Raw genomic sequence first — 17,241 nt, forward strand, 5'->3', positions numbered from 1 at the left:
TGGATCTCTCCCCCAAGGTTTGTAGATTGGGTGTCTGGAAGTGGCAGGCTGGATAGGATCAGTCAGCAACTATGCCAGCTTTCGCAGGGGACACCTTTAAGGTGACCCCTAGGGTACATTTAGGGATAAATCCAATACTCAGATTTATCATTCTGAGTTGTTTGATACCAAACAACACAGCGTTCACAGTGGCCATCATGAAGCTGGGAAACTCGTGTTGACCAGTGTCCAGCACATGTATTAAAATGGCTGCTCTGTTCACTCACTATATCCCAGGTTTGGCAAGAACACAGTGGGGGCATATTGCTCATGCAGATGTGCCCTCACATATAATATGGTGCACCCTGCCTTAGGGCTGGAAAGCCTGCCAGAGGGGTGACTTACCCATAACATATTCAGTGTAGGGTGGACAGGGCACACAGGGAGTGTGTCATGTCGTGTTTGTGTTTTTCAGGTTTGCACCAGGGCACCCAGCCTGCAATGGCAGTGCTGTGTGCATCGAGATGCATGACCCTAGAGGGTGGCACAATCAGTGCAGCTGCCCTCAGGGGCCTACCCTTAGTACTCCATGCCCTGGGTACCTAAGTACCTTGTACTAGGGACTTATAGTGGTAGCTAAAGGTGTAACCAATTACCTGTGCAATGTTTTAGTGAAAGAACACTGACACTGGGAACCTAATTAGCAGGATCCCAGTGCATTCTAGTCCAAGTTGCATCCAGAAGCCCGGCAAAAAGTGTGGGGTGGGGGGGGGGTACTGCAACAAAGTGCCAGTTTCCCACAGTCAGGCCTTGCCGTTATACCTCTAGGGCTTCAAGGTCTAGTGTTTTAAGGTCTCAGTGCTTGGACCCTCTTTCCAGTCGCAGCTATTTCTAGACCTGGTTTGGTTAACTCTTAGCATTATGACCCTCCCTCCAATTAACTTCATGTCCTGGTGCTGTTGGTTACTGGCATTAGGGTCCTTCCCTCCATCCAATGCCACTTCTAGACCTGGTGTGGTCAGATCCCAGCATTACAACCCTACCTCCAGTTAATGCCACTCCAAGCTGGTGTGGTTAGGTCTCACCACTGGGAACCTCCCTCCAGTTAATGCCACTTCTAGCCCTGAGGTGGTTAGGTCTCACCACTAGGGGTCTCACCACCAAGACTCTCTCTTCAGATAATACCACTTCTATGTGTAGTGTGGTTAGGTCTCACCACTAGAAGCCTCTCTCCACTTAATGCTACTTCTTGAGCTGGTATGGCTAGGTGTCACCTCTAGGAGCCTCCCTCCACTTACTGCCACCTCCTTCCACTTAATGCCACCTCTAAACCTGGTGTGGTCATGTCTCAGCGTTACAACCTTCCGTCCACTGAAATCCACTTTAGACCTGGTGTAGTGAGGTGTGAGCATTAGGGCCCTATCTCCTAACACTGGTAGACCTGGTGCAGCCAGGTCCTAGCATTGGAATCCTCACTCACTCCCACTAATGCAGGTCAGAGCAATGCATATACTTTAAGGACAGGGAAGGGCCCTACGCTCATGAGCTGATAGTGCTGCAGAGGAGCTCACACCACTGTAAGAGGCTTCCTACTGCATTTTACATCTACCAGACTCTGCTTTGGTACCCACCTGAGCTCAAGATGCGCATGATGGGTGGAAATTCTGAATCAATTTGACCATTTCTAATTATTTTAGGTGCATTGGATTCCATTGACTTCAGCTCATCTCTGCCATGATAGGCAGGGTCCAACATATGCAACTCAATCTTGGGCCTGTCCCAAAAATAGGCAATCCAGTCTGAACTGCTAGGCACAAGCAAGGCCAGATGCTAAGCACCTCAGGAGGTAGGTCTCTCCTGAGTCCTTGACAAACCCTTCTCCCAGGGCTGTGAGATGCTGGTAGGTGACATTAAGAGCTGTCCCACCACTTCCTCTACATGGTAGTCACACACAGTTCATGGGTTTGAGGTCTCTACTACCCCTGTTACCAGGAGTGCATGTTAATGCTGCTGTAAGGATGATGGACATTTTTAGCAAAAGTGGGATTATGGATATGAACCAAGCCATTGAGCTAGTCCATGACATAAAGTGAAGTAGTTCTCATTATGTTTTACAACTAGTGTCTTTTTATCGGGACCACGTCACTATACGGCCACGATCTGAAGATCTTCAAAGTGGTCATCATGACTACTCCGAGACCCCCAAGAAGATGTCCTACCTATCTGCCTACCCAGGTAAGAGGCCACCAAGAGCCTTGAACTGTTCTCAGTGTGGAGTCAAAGATATCTCTTAGATGTACCAAAAGGCGCACAGGCACAGAATGTATCCTGTGTGAGGGAAGATATTAACTGAAAGATCGAGTTAGTTCATTTTAATTTGGTTCTTGATACACCAGGTCAAGACCCAGGGCACAGGGCACTTACAGAATAGCAATAAAAAGACAAATGCAAGCCACATATGAAGGAGACAGTCATTTCTTTATAATAGAGGGTCAGGCAGATAAGGGGCAATAGGTGGGTACAGAATGCAATAGGCCCTTATGGAAATGCTGTTTGAGGTACCTTTAAAGATGGAGATTGTTGTGGCTTGTCATATGTGGACCAGTGGAGCACTCCAGATCCTGGATGCATTGCTGAAGTGGGATTGTTGCATTAAGAAGTTCTCATTAATGCACAAGAGATTTGAAATTCAGACTTTGGGGAACCATTACTCAATAACTCAGTGGTTTGCTGGTCACATGACCTGTGACATCACCTATTAGTATTACTAGAGATACAATGTGGCTCTCAATAGTAACACTCTCCTTACAGAATCACCTCTACGCATAGTTGTAGTCAGGGATGTATTTTAATCTGGTTGTTACTTAATCTATAGTTGACTGATCTGAATATTAATCTTCACAACATAAATAATCTTCTTGAAGTAAGAGGTCCACTATGGCCTACATTATACTACACTGAAGGCTTTGACCTACTGTCACATAGTCAACAAGGTTTGCAGCTATTTGATGATAATCTGTACTAATCAAATTAATAGGACAGTCAATTTATCCAAAAATAAATGTAATATTTTTTCAGGTCTGAAGAATTATAGAGGAGCATATTTAGAAATTGTTTGACTTGGATAAAACCTATATATCTCTGGGTCACAGACAATAATCCTAGTTGGACACAACACTTCAGTGAACTGAAAAGCAGAATCATGAGTAACTCTATGGGTTTAGGTAGTTTTAAGGGAAAGTATAGCCATTTGACTATATGCCTTTTTAAGTTAGCCTATCTTACGGAGTTCATGTCTTTGGTGGTCTGTTGTGCGCCAGGGTGGTGGTCATATCTTCAACATAATTTTCATTTATAAGACACTAAGGGCCAGATGTAGCAAAAAGAAAATTTGCGAGTTGCAAATTGCGAGTCCATGCGACTCGCAATTTGCAACTCACAAATTGGTATGCAGTACGGTGTCTCAGACACCGTCTGCGAGTCGCTATGGGGTCGCAATGACCCACCTCATTAATATTAATGAGGTGGGTCGCAAATTGCGGCCCCATAGCGAGTCTAGGCACTCGCAAACATGGAGGCCTGCTGTCGTCAGCAGACCTCCATGTTCGTGACTGCTTTCTCAATAAAGCAGTTTTTTTTTTTAAGTGTAGCCCGTTTTCCTTAAAGGAAAACGAGCTGCACTTAAAAAAAAACCGAAACCTTTAGTTTCGGTATTTTTTCAGGGCAGGTAGTGGTCCCTTGGACCACTACCTGCCCTGAAAAAATAGTATTGGGTCCATTCGCAAAGGGGAAGGGGTCCCATGGGGACCCCTTCCAATTTGCGAGTGGGTTACCATCCACTTGAAGTGGATGGTAACTGCGACACCCTTTGCGACCACATATGCGGTCGCAAATGGTATTGCATGCCACTCCGAATCGCAAATAGGAAGGGAACACCCCTTACTATTTGCGATTCTGAAATGCATTTTGCGAGTCGGTCCCGACTCGCAATATGCATTTCTGCATAGCAAAGAGGCATTTGCGCCTCGCAAACGGCGAATTTCGCCGTTTGCGACTCGCAAATCCTTTGCTACATCTGGCCCTTAGAACCTTAGGCAAGCAGTGCTCATGACAAGAGACCAACTTCCCTACATGTCTAGTTACAAACCTGTATTTTGATATTTCTCCTAAATACAAGGCGCATCACTCCTCTTTTTAGCTGCCCAGCATCCCATTCTATGGTTAGGTGGGTTGACTCAGGAATGTTCTGCTTTTTGGCCTAGCCCAGCTAATGTTTAGGGGAGCACAAGACTTTTATCACTTGAACTAAGTTCTCCTGCAGGGCAGTAAGGTGACAGGCAGTCCCTTAAGTACTTAGCCAATCACTCTTACTGTTGAGTTGTGAAGTCCCCACAGTTTGGCAATATTCTCTTTGAGACTTCAACAAGCAGGGCCTGGCAATCTACCAGTATTGCCCCTATGATGGTTCTAGGTACCTCCCTACTAGACTCCAGGTTCAAACAAGGACAAATGTGTCTCATCAGGGTGAGGTGGTAGTTTGTTTAGCTTGTTGAGGGTCTCACTGAGATAACTTGAGTGTCCAAATATTAGACAGAGTGCCTTCGCCTTTTTAATGAGATTCTAACATGATTGATCTGGATGGCTTTGGAAGTTTCCCAGGATGTTTCAGCATGTAGCATGTAGAACCAATAATAGTACTGTCATATCTGTATTTAAACTGAGCCAAGCCTCAATTATTCACTGATGTATATTCTCAAATATTTTGTTGATGTTCTCCGGACCTTAGAATTAGGGAAGATCACTTGTATTTAATCCACATTTAGGAATGAGACCCTAAATTCGCATATCACTTGTTGCAAAGTTGTGCGTAGATATCAAATGGCAAAGGAAGACAGGGACAAACTCACCTAAGCAATTTCTATTATTTGAACCTCAAAACAATACTAAAAATACAGAAATGAGTGTACATTAACTACACAAATTATAAAATATTTTATTTAATTTACAAACAAAAACATATGCACAAATCAAAGTTCTAATTTTAATCAGAATGTTGGAGCATTTGAAAATGTAGTTTTATTGTTAAAAGATGAAGTGATATGATGGAATTCAGCAATATCCTTTGTATTTTTTGTTCCAATTTCATGCTCTCTTTTTCTCAGTGTTTACCAGTGCTTCAAGTGGAGCTGCAAATTGTCCATACTGGCTTGCTTTTTCTGTAATTGCCCTGCTCCCACAAATCAAGATAAAGATATCAACTTCATTTTTAGCCTCAAATTTCAAATTCTTTCACACAGAACATTTTACAATTTTGTATTTTATGTATATATACTTCCTTTATCTGAGACAATTATTTAATTTTATAAACAGTTGCGGACCCGTGAGAGTTGTCGTGGGCCCACATGGGTCCGCGGACCACAGATTAAAAATCCCTGGTCTAGGATAGTGAATGCTATAGAAAGATTTAATAAGATCAACACAACAGGGGAAGATTTATCCAGAAATGTAAGGATCATAAGCAGCGCCTCCAACATGGCAATTTTAGTTAATCTTCTCAATCGAAAGCCAGACTCCCCCTCTCCAACCCTATGATGTTGCCCCAAAAACTGACAAAACAACTGTGTAAAAGTCTTCTCCAAGACCTTCAAAAGAAAGTGAAAATGAGTGTCTGGTCTAAGGTTTTCAGATTCAAGGAGTCTAGTGACGGTTTCTTAATTAGTGGGATTATATAAGAGTTCATCAGAGTTGTAGGATGTATGCTGGTTATGAATGACTCAGAAATCATTGAGGTCAGGATTGGACTACACAACTGGACTACCTTTGATGGACATGGCTTTCCCCTCCATGCTATTGGATTCTTATTTATATAATGCCATTGGTGTCCTCAAATATAACTTTATTAACATGTCATCAAACATAACTTTCTTAACATGTCCTCAAACATAACATTATTAAGTGATTGCTTAAAACAAGAACTAAAGGGATATTTGTGTAGTCTATTGTACCCTCCGCCCGATCGACTGTTCATTGTATTTTCCTCTAGATGATCCTACATGGCCTGATACCACTCTAAATTGGCGTTCCTGCTTCATCAGTTGTCACTCGAGCGGCAATAGCCAAAACAATTTAAAAACATTCTCAAGTGAAGTCGCTATGTTCTGAAAGAGAATTATTTTTTATCAAAAGCAACCACATATTATTCTTTGTGGACGCTCTAAGGGCAGGCAGTTTGCTATTGGGTTTAGGTTTTGTTTTAAAAAACAATGAACTCATTTTGGTTTTGTTCTTAACTCTCTCTAGTCCCCTTTATATCAATCATTCGGGTTCCACAAAACTCCTGCGTACCTTAATCACAGAGGCATTGTTCACGAAAGAGCATAAGATCTCATTACACAGATCTACCTGGTCCTGGAGACTGGCCAATGTTAGCACCAAACTCATACTTTAAACTGATAATATTTTATCTGGAGGCAAATATTTAATATTCTTAAAAATCAAAGACTGTCGTCGGTCATGCCTGGCTTTAGGTATATTGGCATTAACGTCAAATAATACAGCATTATGACCTCACCAATCCATTTCCTGAACATTCACATTCTTTGCTGCAGCTGAACAGGTCGCAGTTCAAACTAGGAGGTGTCCAAGTTATGAGTAGGAGTCCTGACTCGCTGCTGGAAGCTTAAATCATCCAGTCTAGGCCACACATCCATTGTCCCAACCTGGAGACCCATTTGGTTAAAATACGGAAAACATCTTGTGCTGCCAACACCACTCAAACATTATTTTATGTTTACAACCGACTTCTCTTTTTTCAGTTACATATCCCCAGACACACCTGAGAGTTGTTGGTCCTGCCCCTCGCGTCCCGCAGACGTCAAACACTTAATATTCACTTGTCCCTTAGTACATGTCTTTTGGAAACAGATGAACTCCATTTTTAAATCCTCACTACCCTTTTCCGTAGTGATGATTCCCTTGAAGCCTGGCAGATTGTTGGTACGCAATCCCAACTGGCACAAACATTCTAGATTTATTATTAGCAGTGGCATTTCAACAAATCACGAAAAATTGGAAAGAATTCTCACAATTAGCCTTCCAAACGTGGTGGTATGCCGTGTGGCAGGGTCATAGGCTTGACACATCATATTGTCACCCCCTTCCACTGGTGCGTAAACCTTCTGCACTGTGGTCCCAATTACAAACTCTTTGACTCCACAGGAGGGTCCACTGCTCATTGTGAGTTCAAAACCCCCCTTCATGTTCTTTCTTGTTCTAACTCCGAGTGATGTATTAACTTGATTTATGCACGGTACTTATTCATGTACATTACTAACTTATAGCGTCCTTATATTGTTATTACATTGGCCATGTATGTTTACCTTCATACAAGGTTCCCCTTTTCCTCCCTCTCCACCTTCTGCTAAACTTTCTTCATTGGTTTGAATGCCTATTATGTTGTACTTTTTTTAATTCCAAAAAACTTTTAAAACTTGAGACCACACCTCCATTGACTGGGAATCCTGGGAGAGATTGAACCACAGATTGGAATCACCCAAAACCATCAGTTGAGTCTGAGGTGGAATAAGGACCCGAGAGGAAGGTGGAAAGGGGTGGAAGAGTAAATGCACAGTACCACCCCACAGGCGCACCCCAGGAAAGAAACACCGGGGGAGGGAGCACACTGCCTCATCCCAGCACAGTCACCCCACTGCATCCTGGTAAATGCACAGTACCACTCACAGGCACACAGGTGCACCCCGGGTGAGCCTGTCAGCTCCATGGAGCCTTTTAAATACACAGGGTGAGGGAGCACACTGCCTCATCCCAGCACAGTTCCCCCCATTGCATCCTGGTAAATGCAGTACGCTTTGCTGTAGTGTTTCACTTTGAGTTGCTTACCTTTACCAACAAGAATAGTCTATTTGTTCTGCAAAGGCTTGTATTACCAATTAATACTTATTTCCAGAGGCCTCGTGCTTTATAACTATGGCCCTAATTATAACATTGGCTGTAAGTGCCGCGGCTGTAAGTGCCGCCTACCGCTGCTGCGACGGCCGCCAAAAGACCGTCGCCACAGCTAACATCCGTCCACCATAATATGACCACAGCCAGATTTCCGCCACAGGAAGGGCAGAAATCCAGCTGTGGCCATGCTGGCGGACAGTGTTAAGGTGGCGCTGCTACCACTAGCAGCGGCATGCCAGTAGATCACCGCCAGCCGTATTATGAAGAATAATACAGCCTGGTGGTATTCTGCTGGGGATAGCAGCGGCCTGTCCCGTCCCCTGTCGGAAGACCGCCTGGATGCAGGTAAGTCGGATTTCCGACAGGCGAGGGGGGGTGGGGGGTGTTGTGTGTGTGGGTGTGTGTGTGCATGAATGCAAATTTGTGTGTAGTGTTGTTTGCATGTGTGTGTGCATGTGTGAGAATGCATGTATGAATGGAAATGTGAATGCGTGTCTGTGTGTCAGTATGAATGCGTGTACGGATGCAGGCGTGAATGAATGGATGCATGTGTGTATGCCTGTGTGAATGAGTGTGTGAATGCGTGGTGTGTGCCTGCGAGTGTGCGTGTATGGGGGGGGATTGGAAAGGGGGAGCATGGATGGAGGGGGGCATTTGGGGAGTCTAAAGGGGGGTGGGGGTGGTCCTCCTACCAGTGACAGGGAAGGAATTCCCTGTCACTGGTAGGGCCTACCGCCATGGTTTTCGTGGCGTTACGAATGCCACGAAAACCATGGCAGTAGGCTGGCTTGAAATGCCACTGGCGGTACAGTAGCAGCCATCGGGTTGGAGATTTTTATCTCCAGCCTGCCGGCTGCTACCGCCATGGCAGTCAGTGTGGTAACTTGGCAGGTTGGCTTTAGCCAACCCGCCAATGTCATAATGTGGCGGTATGTACCGCCAGCCTGTTGGCGGTACTACCGCCACATTTACACCGACCGCTGGGGTCATAATGACCCCCTATGTTTGTAGATTTGCACTTTCTTTTATTGTATTAACTTTCTCTAAATGCCTTTAATTCCTGTACATGTACCCTACATATCCTTACTGCACAGTACTCTATTGGTTTGGGGTGGGGGGGATCAGAGCCCCTGCTAAATAAAAATGTAAAATAAAAGGGGCAGGTTGGAAAGAAAATCAGAAGTTGTAAAGAGAGAGAGAGAGAGAGAGAGAGAGAGAGAGAGAGAGAGAGAGAGAGAGAGAGAGAGTGTGTGTGTGTGTGTGTGTGAGAGAGTGTGTGTGTGACAGAGAGAGAGAGAGCTGGGGGAGGGAGATAGTGATAATGCGTGTGTGTGTGAGAAAGAGAGAGAGGGAGAATGTGTGTGTATAAGAGAGGGGGATAGAGAGATAGAGAGAGAAAAAGAGAGAGAGAGAAAGTGAGAGAGAGAGAGACAGAGGTAGAGAGAGAGAGAACAACAGAGGCCGAGGGAGGGAGAAAGAGAGGGGGGAAGCGGGAGAGGGAGAGTGTGTGTGTGTGTGTGTGTGTGAGAGAGATAGAGAGAGAAAGAGAGAGAAAGGGAGAGAGAGAGAGAGAGAGAGAGAGAGAGAGAAAGGGAGAGGGAGAGAACAAGAGATGGGTAGAGAGAGAGGGAGGACAGCTGAGAGAGAGGGAGGGAGAAAGAGAGAGAGAAGAGGTGTGTGTGTGTGGGGGGGGGGGGGGGTGAGAGAAGGAGAGAGAGCGCGAGAGAGAGAGAACAACCTCTGTGTCCATTCTACTCCTGACAGCTCTCTCTGGTGAAGGATAAGAGGTGAAAGAGGTTGCTCTCATTTCATCTATGATTCCTCACTTTGCTATCACTCAGAAAACATCACAGAAAGCACCTTGCTGCCAAGTAGGACTGCGCCTTGTCTGACAGTTTCACAAAGTTCTGGCTTTGCATCATGAGATTCCTGACCCCATACTTACAATGTTAACTGAGAAACTACAACGTCCCCAAAACCAACATATGTTTATCTAAAAAGCCAGGACTGGCATAGAGGGGCACGAATGACAAGGAGCCAAGACACCGTTAGGACTCGATGGGCGACCAGTAAAAGTAGATCAGTGTCCTACGAGAGGACCACCAGGCCTCCGTGGATCAAATATCACTTTTAGTGGACACAATCTGCTTCTTTTATTAACCATGAGCGAAGGAGGCAGCCTACACAGACTGTTCTCTCCAGCCCAAGGTACAGCCAGCATTATTAGCAAATAGTGTCAAGTAAATATTAGTTTTGTCATGACAATTTCCAGCTTGGTAGAATTGTTGTGAATACTTCTGGTTGCCTTCTGCTGTCTTTTCCTAGAACAGGTCATTTCCAATCTAGATCTCTAATGAACTTATTTCACTGTGATTTCCAATACACTTCCTAGCCCCTTCCTAACATTTGTAATGACCGAAACCAAATACCAGTCAGATTAGAGCAGCACAGGTTTCCCAATAAATTGAATCCGGAGCACTGCTCTTACAGGTCGTAGCGTACAAAGTTCCAGTGGGGTGGGCAGAACTTAGCGAGTTTCACTCAATGGAATTCCACAGAGTTACATTAAAAACTCCACAAGATTCTGCGAAGTTCCGCCAATGGGTGGAAAATATGCACGTCACAATGCTCGTGCTGCAGCAAGGCGCCGGTATCACGAGCACCCGTGGTCCATGGTCTCCCCCAGGGGTCTGCAGAACCTATTCAAGGGTTCTAGACATGTATATGACCTCTAACCTTTATTTTCTGTCACTATTCATAAGCATTTTAAAGTGAATAATTGTACAGAGGTGGTTCCTCCTACAAGGATGATAGTTTTGTCAAGTAAAAAAACAAAAACGTTTACTTGAAGTCTTCTGTATTGTCTCCCCAATGTATATAATATAGGTGTTAATAAACTCAATAAAGACACATTTGATAAAAAAAACAAATACCAGTATTTTAAGAAAACGTTTCAGTCAGAAGCTGATTGTTCAGTCACAATGGAGCTTGTGTGAATGCACAGTCACTGTCCGCATTCAAAGACTCTCCGACCTGAAACAGTAATCAATACGATTTTTGAGTAAATCATAAATGTCTGCGCTCTTGCCAGTGTGTTAACCGCTCGATGATCTATCCTTACTCACGGGGGTAGACAGCCACAAAGGCCCTTTCGGGCTCCATGTTTTCCCTTCTACTGGAAATGGATGTACTGAGTTCATATAGCTTACACTTCTGAGAGTATTCTTTTGTGTATTATTGTTGAGGTTCCAATCATAAACTCGGGATGGGGGCCCCTGGCTTCCAGTTGTGATTCGGTGAGGTCCGCAGAAGTCAAAAGGTTAAGAACCACTGTTTGGGCAACACTTGCTGCTCTGGAGACAGTATGCAACTTAGACCAGCTCTTATCCCAACATAAGGCGGACCACTGCACATGGAGATCATTTTCACATTGTAATTTTAGAGCAGACTTGTTTGTCATTGTGGAAAATGAAACAAGGTGCTTGTATATAAAAGCAGGTTTAGAATTATGTTAATAAAGTGAGTAATATATGTTCATATTGAGATGATGCATTATCATCTTGTTAAGAAAATACTGAATATTAAATATGTTGGGTTCATTGCATATACTGACAATAAAATGATTGGGGTAACTTAAAAAGTGTTTGTATTGTGGAAAATGGAAGAAGTTTGTCATTAACAATTACTTGGTTAATATAGTTAACCCCTTTATCTTTCCATGTTTTCTAAAAGAAAACTCTATTTTTCATTTTAAGATATTTACTGTACCAAGGGGAGGAATTTATAAAATTTGTGCGAGATAAGGATTTTGGAAAAAGCAAGGGTTTTTAAAAGTTTACATGAGTGTGCAATAGAGGGGTGAGATAGAAAACTAGTTTTGGATGAGAAGAACAAATATTCTGGAACAGAAAAGGGGGAATTGAAAGAGGACTCATTGAGAAGCGATAGAGGTTTAAAGAAGTTAACACTCTACTGTAGCCAATGGGAGGATTGTTTGAGACAAAGGGCATCATGGCATTTCGAAAATTGACCCTACCATAATTTTTAGGAAGTTTTAACTGAGACAAGGCTATGTGGGCGTGTTTATTATTTCAGAAGAAACGAGAAAGGACTGAATCTATCTTTTTGAAGAATTGCATTGGAATATGAACAAGGATTAAGGAAATAAGGTACATTACGAGTAGAGCGAGCAACATTTTAATGGAGCTTAACCTTCCCCACCAGGATAAAAATAAAGGGTTCCATTTAGTACTAAAACTCAATAATTTCTGTATTATTTCTTCAAAATGTAAGTGAGAGTTGTTTGAATAGATTTGGAAATCCACAAACCCAAATATGTAATCCTTGTTGGACTCCACGTGAAGCTTATTTCATTAAAATGTTCTTGTAGTCAGTATCTGTTTTTTATATATAACAAATTATTTGTTACTCCTATCCTTTAATATAAAACGAAGGTCACTACGCCTGACAACTGCTGGTCCTGTAATGAACCCCATTGTGATTTATTACACGTTATTTCTTTGTCCTCATATTACTGCTTTTTGTCGACAGGCTTGGGATCAAATTACTAAGATTTTTAAAATCAACATCCCACACACTATACATAATATATTCTTAGGCAGCCTATCTCCAATTTGGTGTCATCTAACACGCCCGCCTCAATTACTAGACACTTTCATAGCTATAGCCTTTCAATAAATAACCTCTAATTGGAAAAGCAGTATACATGTTACTTATGAAGCCTGGTGGTATGCTGTTTGCTTCAATCATAGATTAGACAGGGCCGACGCACACCAAATTTCCTTAGCTCTTAAGAGAGAACAAATATGGTCACCTTTAACATTGTTTCTCAATAGTTCAAGTTACAATAGGAAGTCAGTTAATATTTTTGCTCAAGAGGTTACCAAGCCTCCTTGAATGGTTTCTGATAGACTTATGTTGTATTATAAGTGAAGCTCATTTAAAGTGCTCACAATGTCTTGTTTTATATTCTTCCATTTTGGTCCTTTCTCCAGTTTTATATTCTTCTCCTTTCAATTTCTTCTTTCTGTCTATTATTGCAATGTTTTATTGAAACTCTACTCCACTCATTATACATTTTGTTTTTGCTCATTTGAGTGTAATCTGCACCATTATTCTATTATCTTTCATTTGTTCAATAGCATTAATTACCTTGTTACTATTCGTAATCGCTCTTTCAATATGCCAAGGGAGGGCCCATCCTGCGCCCGCCAGCGACAGGAAGAGGCAGGGCACAGCCGCCCCGTTTGGCCCTTTGCGATTGTGCTCTTGTGTTGGGTCAGAGAAGAAGGCTTAAGGAGATCGTGAAGGCGCTTACCTGGGCTGTCACTGAACTTGGTATTAGGCGATGGACGCTTGGATATATCCGCTGCAATATCGTTGTGTGGAAGAGGGTGGCCCTTTTTGAGGGTAACTGTAACATGTCCTGGTTTAATCGGCTCGTAATGGCACAGCACTACAATGCTAAAAAACAGGATTATCACGAGGCATGAAGGATTGGCTTAGTGTTGTACCTACTAGCATCGTAGGATTACTCTAATTGACGATTCTCTGGGCATTGTTTATGAGAGGCGGTCAACACCGTCTGGTGCAGGGCTGCAATGTATTATTTTCCATCTTATGCTGGAGCTTGTATGTGTTTTGAATATGCTGGCCGCAGCCCCCTTGAGTGAGTCAGCGCTGTAAGTACCTGTATTTGTAACTGTTTCCTTATATATATATATATATATATATATAATATATTAATCATTATGGGCAAGCATAAAAGCCACTGAGAAACATCTGGGGGCAGCAGGCATAAGCAAGATCTCTAGGCGTTCTGCAGAAAACTGCCATGAACGAAACAGACGATTTAACAGTGGAAGTGGAGGGCTTACTGGCAATGAACAACTCTGATTTCTCTCAGTGTAAGGGGAAGAGAGCCTCGCCACTCAAGGGTATCCAGTCTTATATATTTTTTTAATTCCCCTTGGTTGTGGTACTGCGGCCGGTTTAAGGCATAAAGTTAGCCCCACTCCTTGTGAAGAGATATCAAGAGAAACTACACCATTCGCTAATCAGTACCCTTGAGAGGTGCAAACACAGGTGGGAAGTACATCAGTAATTTATATTGGATGTTCCACCTGTTTTGCTCCTCTAGCCACTGAAGAATCAACGTCAGTAATTAATCAAGATCCAACTGACCAGACAAAGTTTGTAGATTCAACAGATGTAAGCCAGGCTAGGATACGGGAACCCCTGGCACAGTTCCAGATATTAAAGGGAGAGATCCAGGGCTTGCATGAGTGTATGAGCAGGTTGGATGTCGAACTAGGCGAGAAGGTGGATAAAAAATCTATAATGGTAGAAAACATATGCACTAAAGTGGGTGGTGCTAAATTAAAGGCCCAGTACAGCAGCCAAGCTCCTTTTATAAACCCATAGCGCGAAATGGGCACAGGGTTAGTAGACAGCAAGGGAGGCTCCCCTAGTAAAGTACCTGCAGTCCCCTCCAGCTTTGAGAGAGGTGAACTTTAGCAGCATAGTACACTGCTCAATTGGATAGCCTCCAGGCAGAGAGGCCAGAATCCCCATGGGAATCAAGGTTCAAATAACATCAATAACGGTACGCGCTTGTCTGGTGACATTTACTTGATAAATGTCCCTAGACTCCCGCGTGGTGTTAGAGAAACCCAAAATTCACGTGTCAATAAAGCAATTCATTGGCTTCGCCATACCAGGGGATGTACATCTATAATTAGGGACAATATCCTACATGCCATCCATTGTAGCCTAAATGGATTTCAACAGGATTATATATGTTTGAAACTTAAGAGGGTAAAACTGGCAGATGAGCTGATAGCCATGGAGCTAAGATTCAGGTCCAACACAAGCTCACAAGTAAGACAAACTCAACGCCCCTAAATCCTTATGGGGAACCTCTGACTAAAGTAGCTTGTAATTCCTTAGCTTATTTACATCGGACCTCCACTGTAGATGAGTGCTCCAACTTAGCAGAGGTCGGTTGACAAAAGAGGGGTATAAGGCCACCTCTTGCTTCTAATACTTTACCACTTGGTGACTTGATTGGGCGGTGTGGAGTACCTATCACTCAGGACTTAGAGGTAAGTGTTTCAAGAGATGGTTTTGGGGGCAGAGATGAATCCGACTCTGGAACACCAGGGAGGCACTAGTGTGGGGCTGAGGACTGATAGCGGGTCAAATGGTGAAAACGTCATTAGAGTATTATCTTGGAATGTAGCAGACGTGTGAGCAAAGCTTGCAGACCCAGAGTGGGGAGTGTTATTTGATTATCACCAGATTATTCTCCTGCAGGAGACGTGGCCTGTGGCTTCAGCTTATAGAAGTGGTATATTACTTTTGCTGCAAATGCCAATCCTTCCACTTCGGGAAGAGCTTCTGGGGGGTCTTCTCATTTGGCTGAAATTAGACCTTTTCCCATTAGTGAAAGTAGTCACAACAGGGAGTAAAGATTTGTTGGGGTAGAAGTAAAAGAAAAAACTTCCATAGGGGAGAGATATATTGCCATAATTAATGCTTACATTATATCTGTTCCTTTAAATGTATGCTCCTCTACAGTGGCCCAACTCGCTAAAGTTTTACAGCGCTTAAAAGGTGGCACCTTAAAACTTATCGCAGGTGATTGTAACACGAGACTCGAAAGAGGGCACTCGATGTATGCCCTTAGTTCCTCAGTTGGTTCTTGGGTGCCTGATCAAACTACAGAAAAATCAAGTGCAGTTGCAAGCCCTCCACAACAAGGGACCGGATTACCTCAACCGTCGCCTCAGCTTCTACGCCCCCACCCGTCTCCTCCGTTCCTCGGGCCTCGCGCATCCGCCGCTCCACGGCGGGTGGGAGGTCCTTCTCCTTCCTGGCAGCCAAGACCTGGAACTCCCTCCCCACCAGCCTCAGGACCACCCAGGACCACTCTGCATTCCGGAAACTCCTAAAAACCTGGCTCTTCGAGCAGCAGTAACCCCCCCCCCTTTTTTTCCCCTAGCGCCTTGAGACCCGCACAGGTGAGTAGCGCGCTTTATAAATATTAATTATTTGATTTGATTTGGAAAATCTGATCATAGAGAATGGCTTGAGAATTGCTAATGGCAATACTAGCTCTGATATACCCCCACAGCCGACTTTTAAAAGAGGTCTTGCTCATATTGATGACCTTTTGGTGGACCAGGATATGTAGCCTTCCTTGGCCGATATAGCTGTTGTCCCCAGAGTAGATAGTGACCGCGATGCCTTAAGTGCTGTATTTGTTCCTGTTATGTTTACAAGTTGTAACTTACCCCCAAATTCATACCATGAGTCTGTTAGAGAGTCAACTGCAAGAGGAATGTAAAATGGGCGGAAGATGTGGATAACACAGATATCCAAACCCACATTTATGAGCTGTTTGTGGATAACTCAGCCGAGGTAACATATTTGAGTGGATATAAGCCTGGTATGTTCTTTGCGCATTGTCAGCTAATGAAACTATTAAGGCCTTTGCTTACCAAAGTTAGGAAAAGAGGGTCCTCTTCCAAAATTGCTCCAGGATGGTTTTCTAAGGAATGCTGGATGCCCAAGGTTAGTCTGCTCCAAAGCTTGGCATCAAGTCGCGTATAACTTCCTCACGGAAAAACTATAAGGCTGTTCTAACCAAGGCCAAACAGAGATGGGAGATGGACCAATGGGCCGAGTTTACTAATGAACTTGAAGGCCTTCTGAAAATTGGTTGCATCGAGCTCAAAGATAATAGATAATCACCTTGAAACAGTAGTGCAACCTGGAGGTTGGGTTGACACTTTAGGGACTTGTACAGTAAGAGGGGGCAAGAATAAGTTGGGAGCGCAGTGGAGGAGTACACTGAGAGGGATTGCTCGGTAGGTCCAGTGGCCTTTTTTAACTCTCCAGAGAAGGTGGCTAATGTAGAGACAGAGTGTCCATATTTTTCCCTGACTGAAACTAGGGAGACAATGCAAATGGAGAAGGAATGGCATTCCTGGCGACCTCTTTCTATTCCATCCAGATATGTGGCTACCATGAGGGGTAAGAACATCGGCTGGTAGCTGTTATCGTACAAATAAAGGAAGAAGGGACTGACCCTCTAATTCTAGACCTATAAGCTTGTTCAATAATTCCCAAACAATTTTATGAAGACAGGTTCTGCCCAAGCTACAATCCTGGGTTACAGACAACCATATCCTTGAGGATGCTCAGGCAGGATTTAGGTGTAAACATCAGCAGCCTTGACCAGGTTTTCCAATGTAAGCTGCTGTGCTGGAAGTA

The 17,241-nt window shown here is 43.6% G+C and overlaps 1 protein-coding gene across 1 annotated transcript in view; it reads left to right on the top strand.

The window, feature by feature from the left end:
• The window catches only part of CD5 (CD5 molecule), a 123,839-nt gene that overhangs the window by 96,856 nt on the left and 9,742 nt on the right, over positions 1-17,241 (top strand). Inside the window, exon 9 of the mRNA XM_069233269.1 lies at positions 2,101-2,214. Within this exon, the coding sequence (XP_069089370.1) occupies positions 2,101-2,214 (114 nt within the window). The remainder of the gene's footprint in view (positions 1-2,100; positions 2,215-17,241) is intronic.

This window comes from Pleurodeles waltl, chromosome 4_2, assembly GCF_031143425.1.
Source record: "Pleurodeles waltl isolate 20211129_DDA chromosome 4_2, aPleWal1.hap1.20221129, whole genome shotgun sequence".
Lineage (NCBI taxonomy): Eukaryota > Metazoa > Chordata > Amphibia > Caudata > Salamandridae > Pleurodeles > Pleurodeles waltl.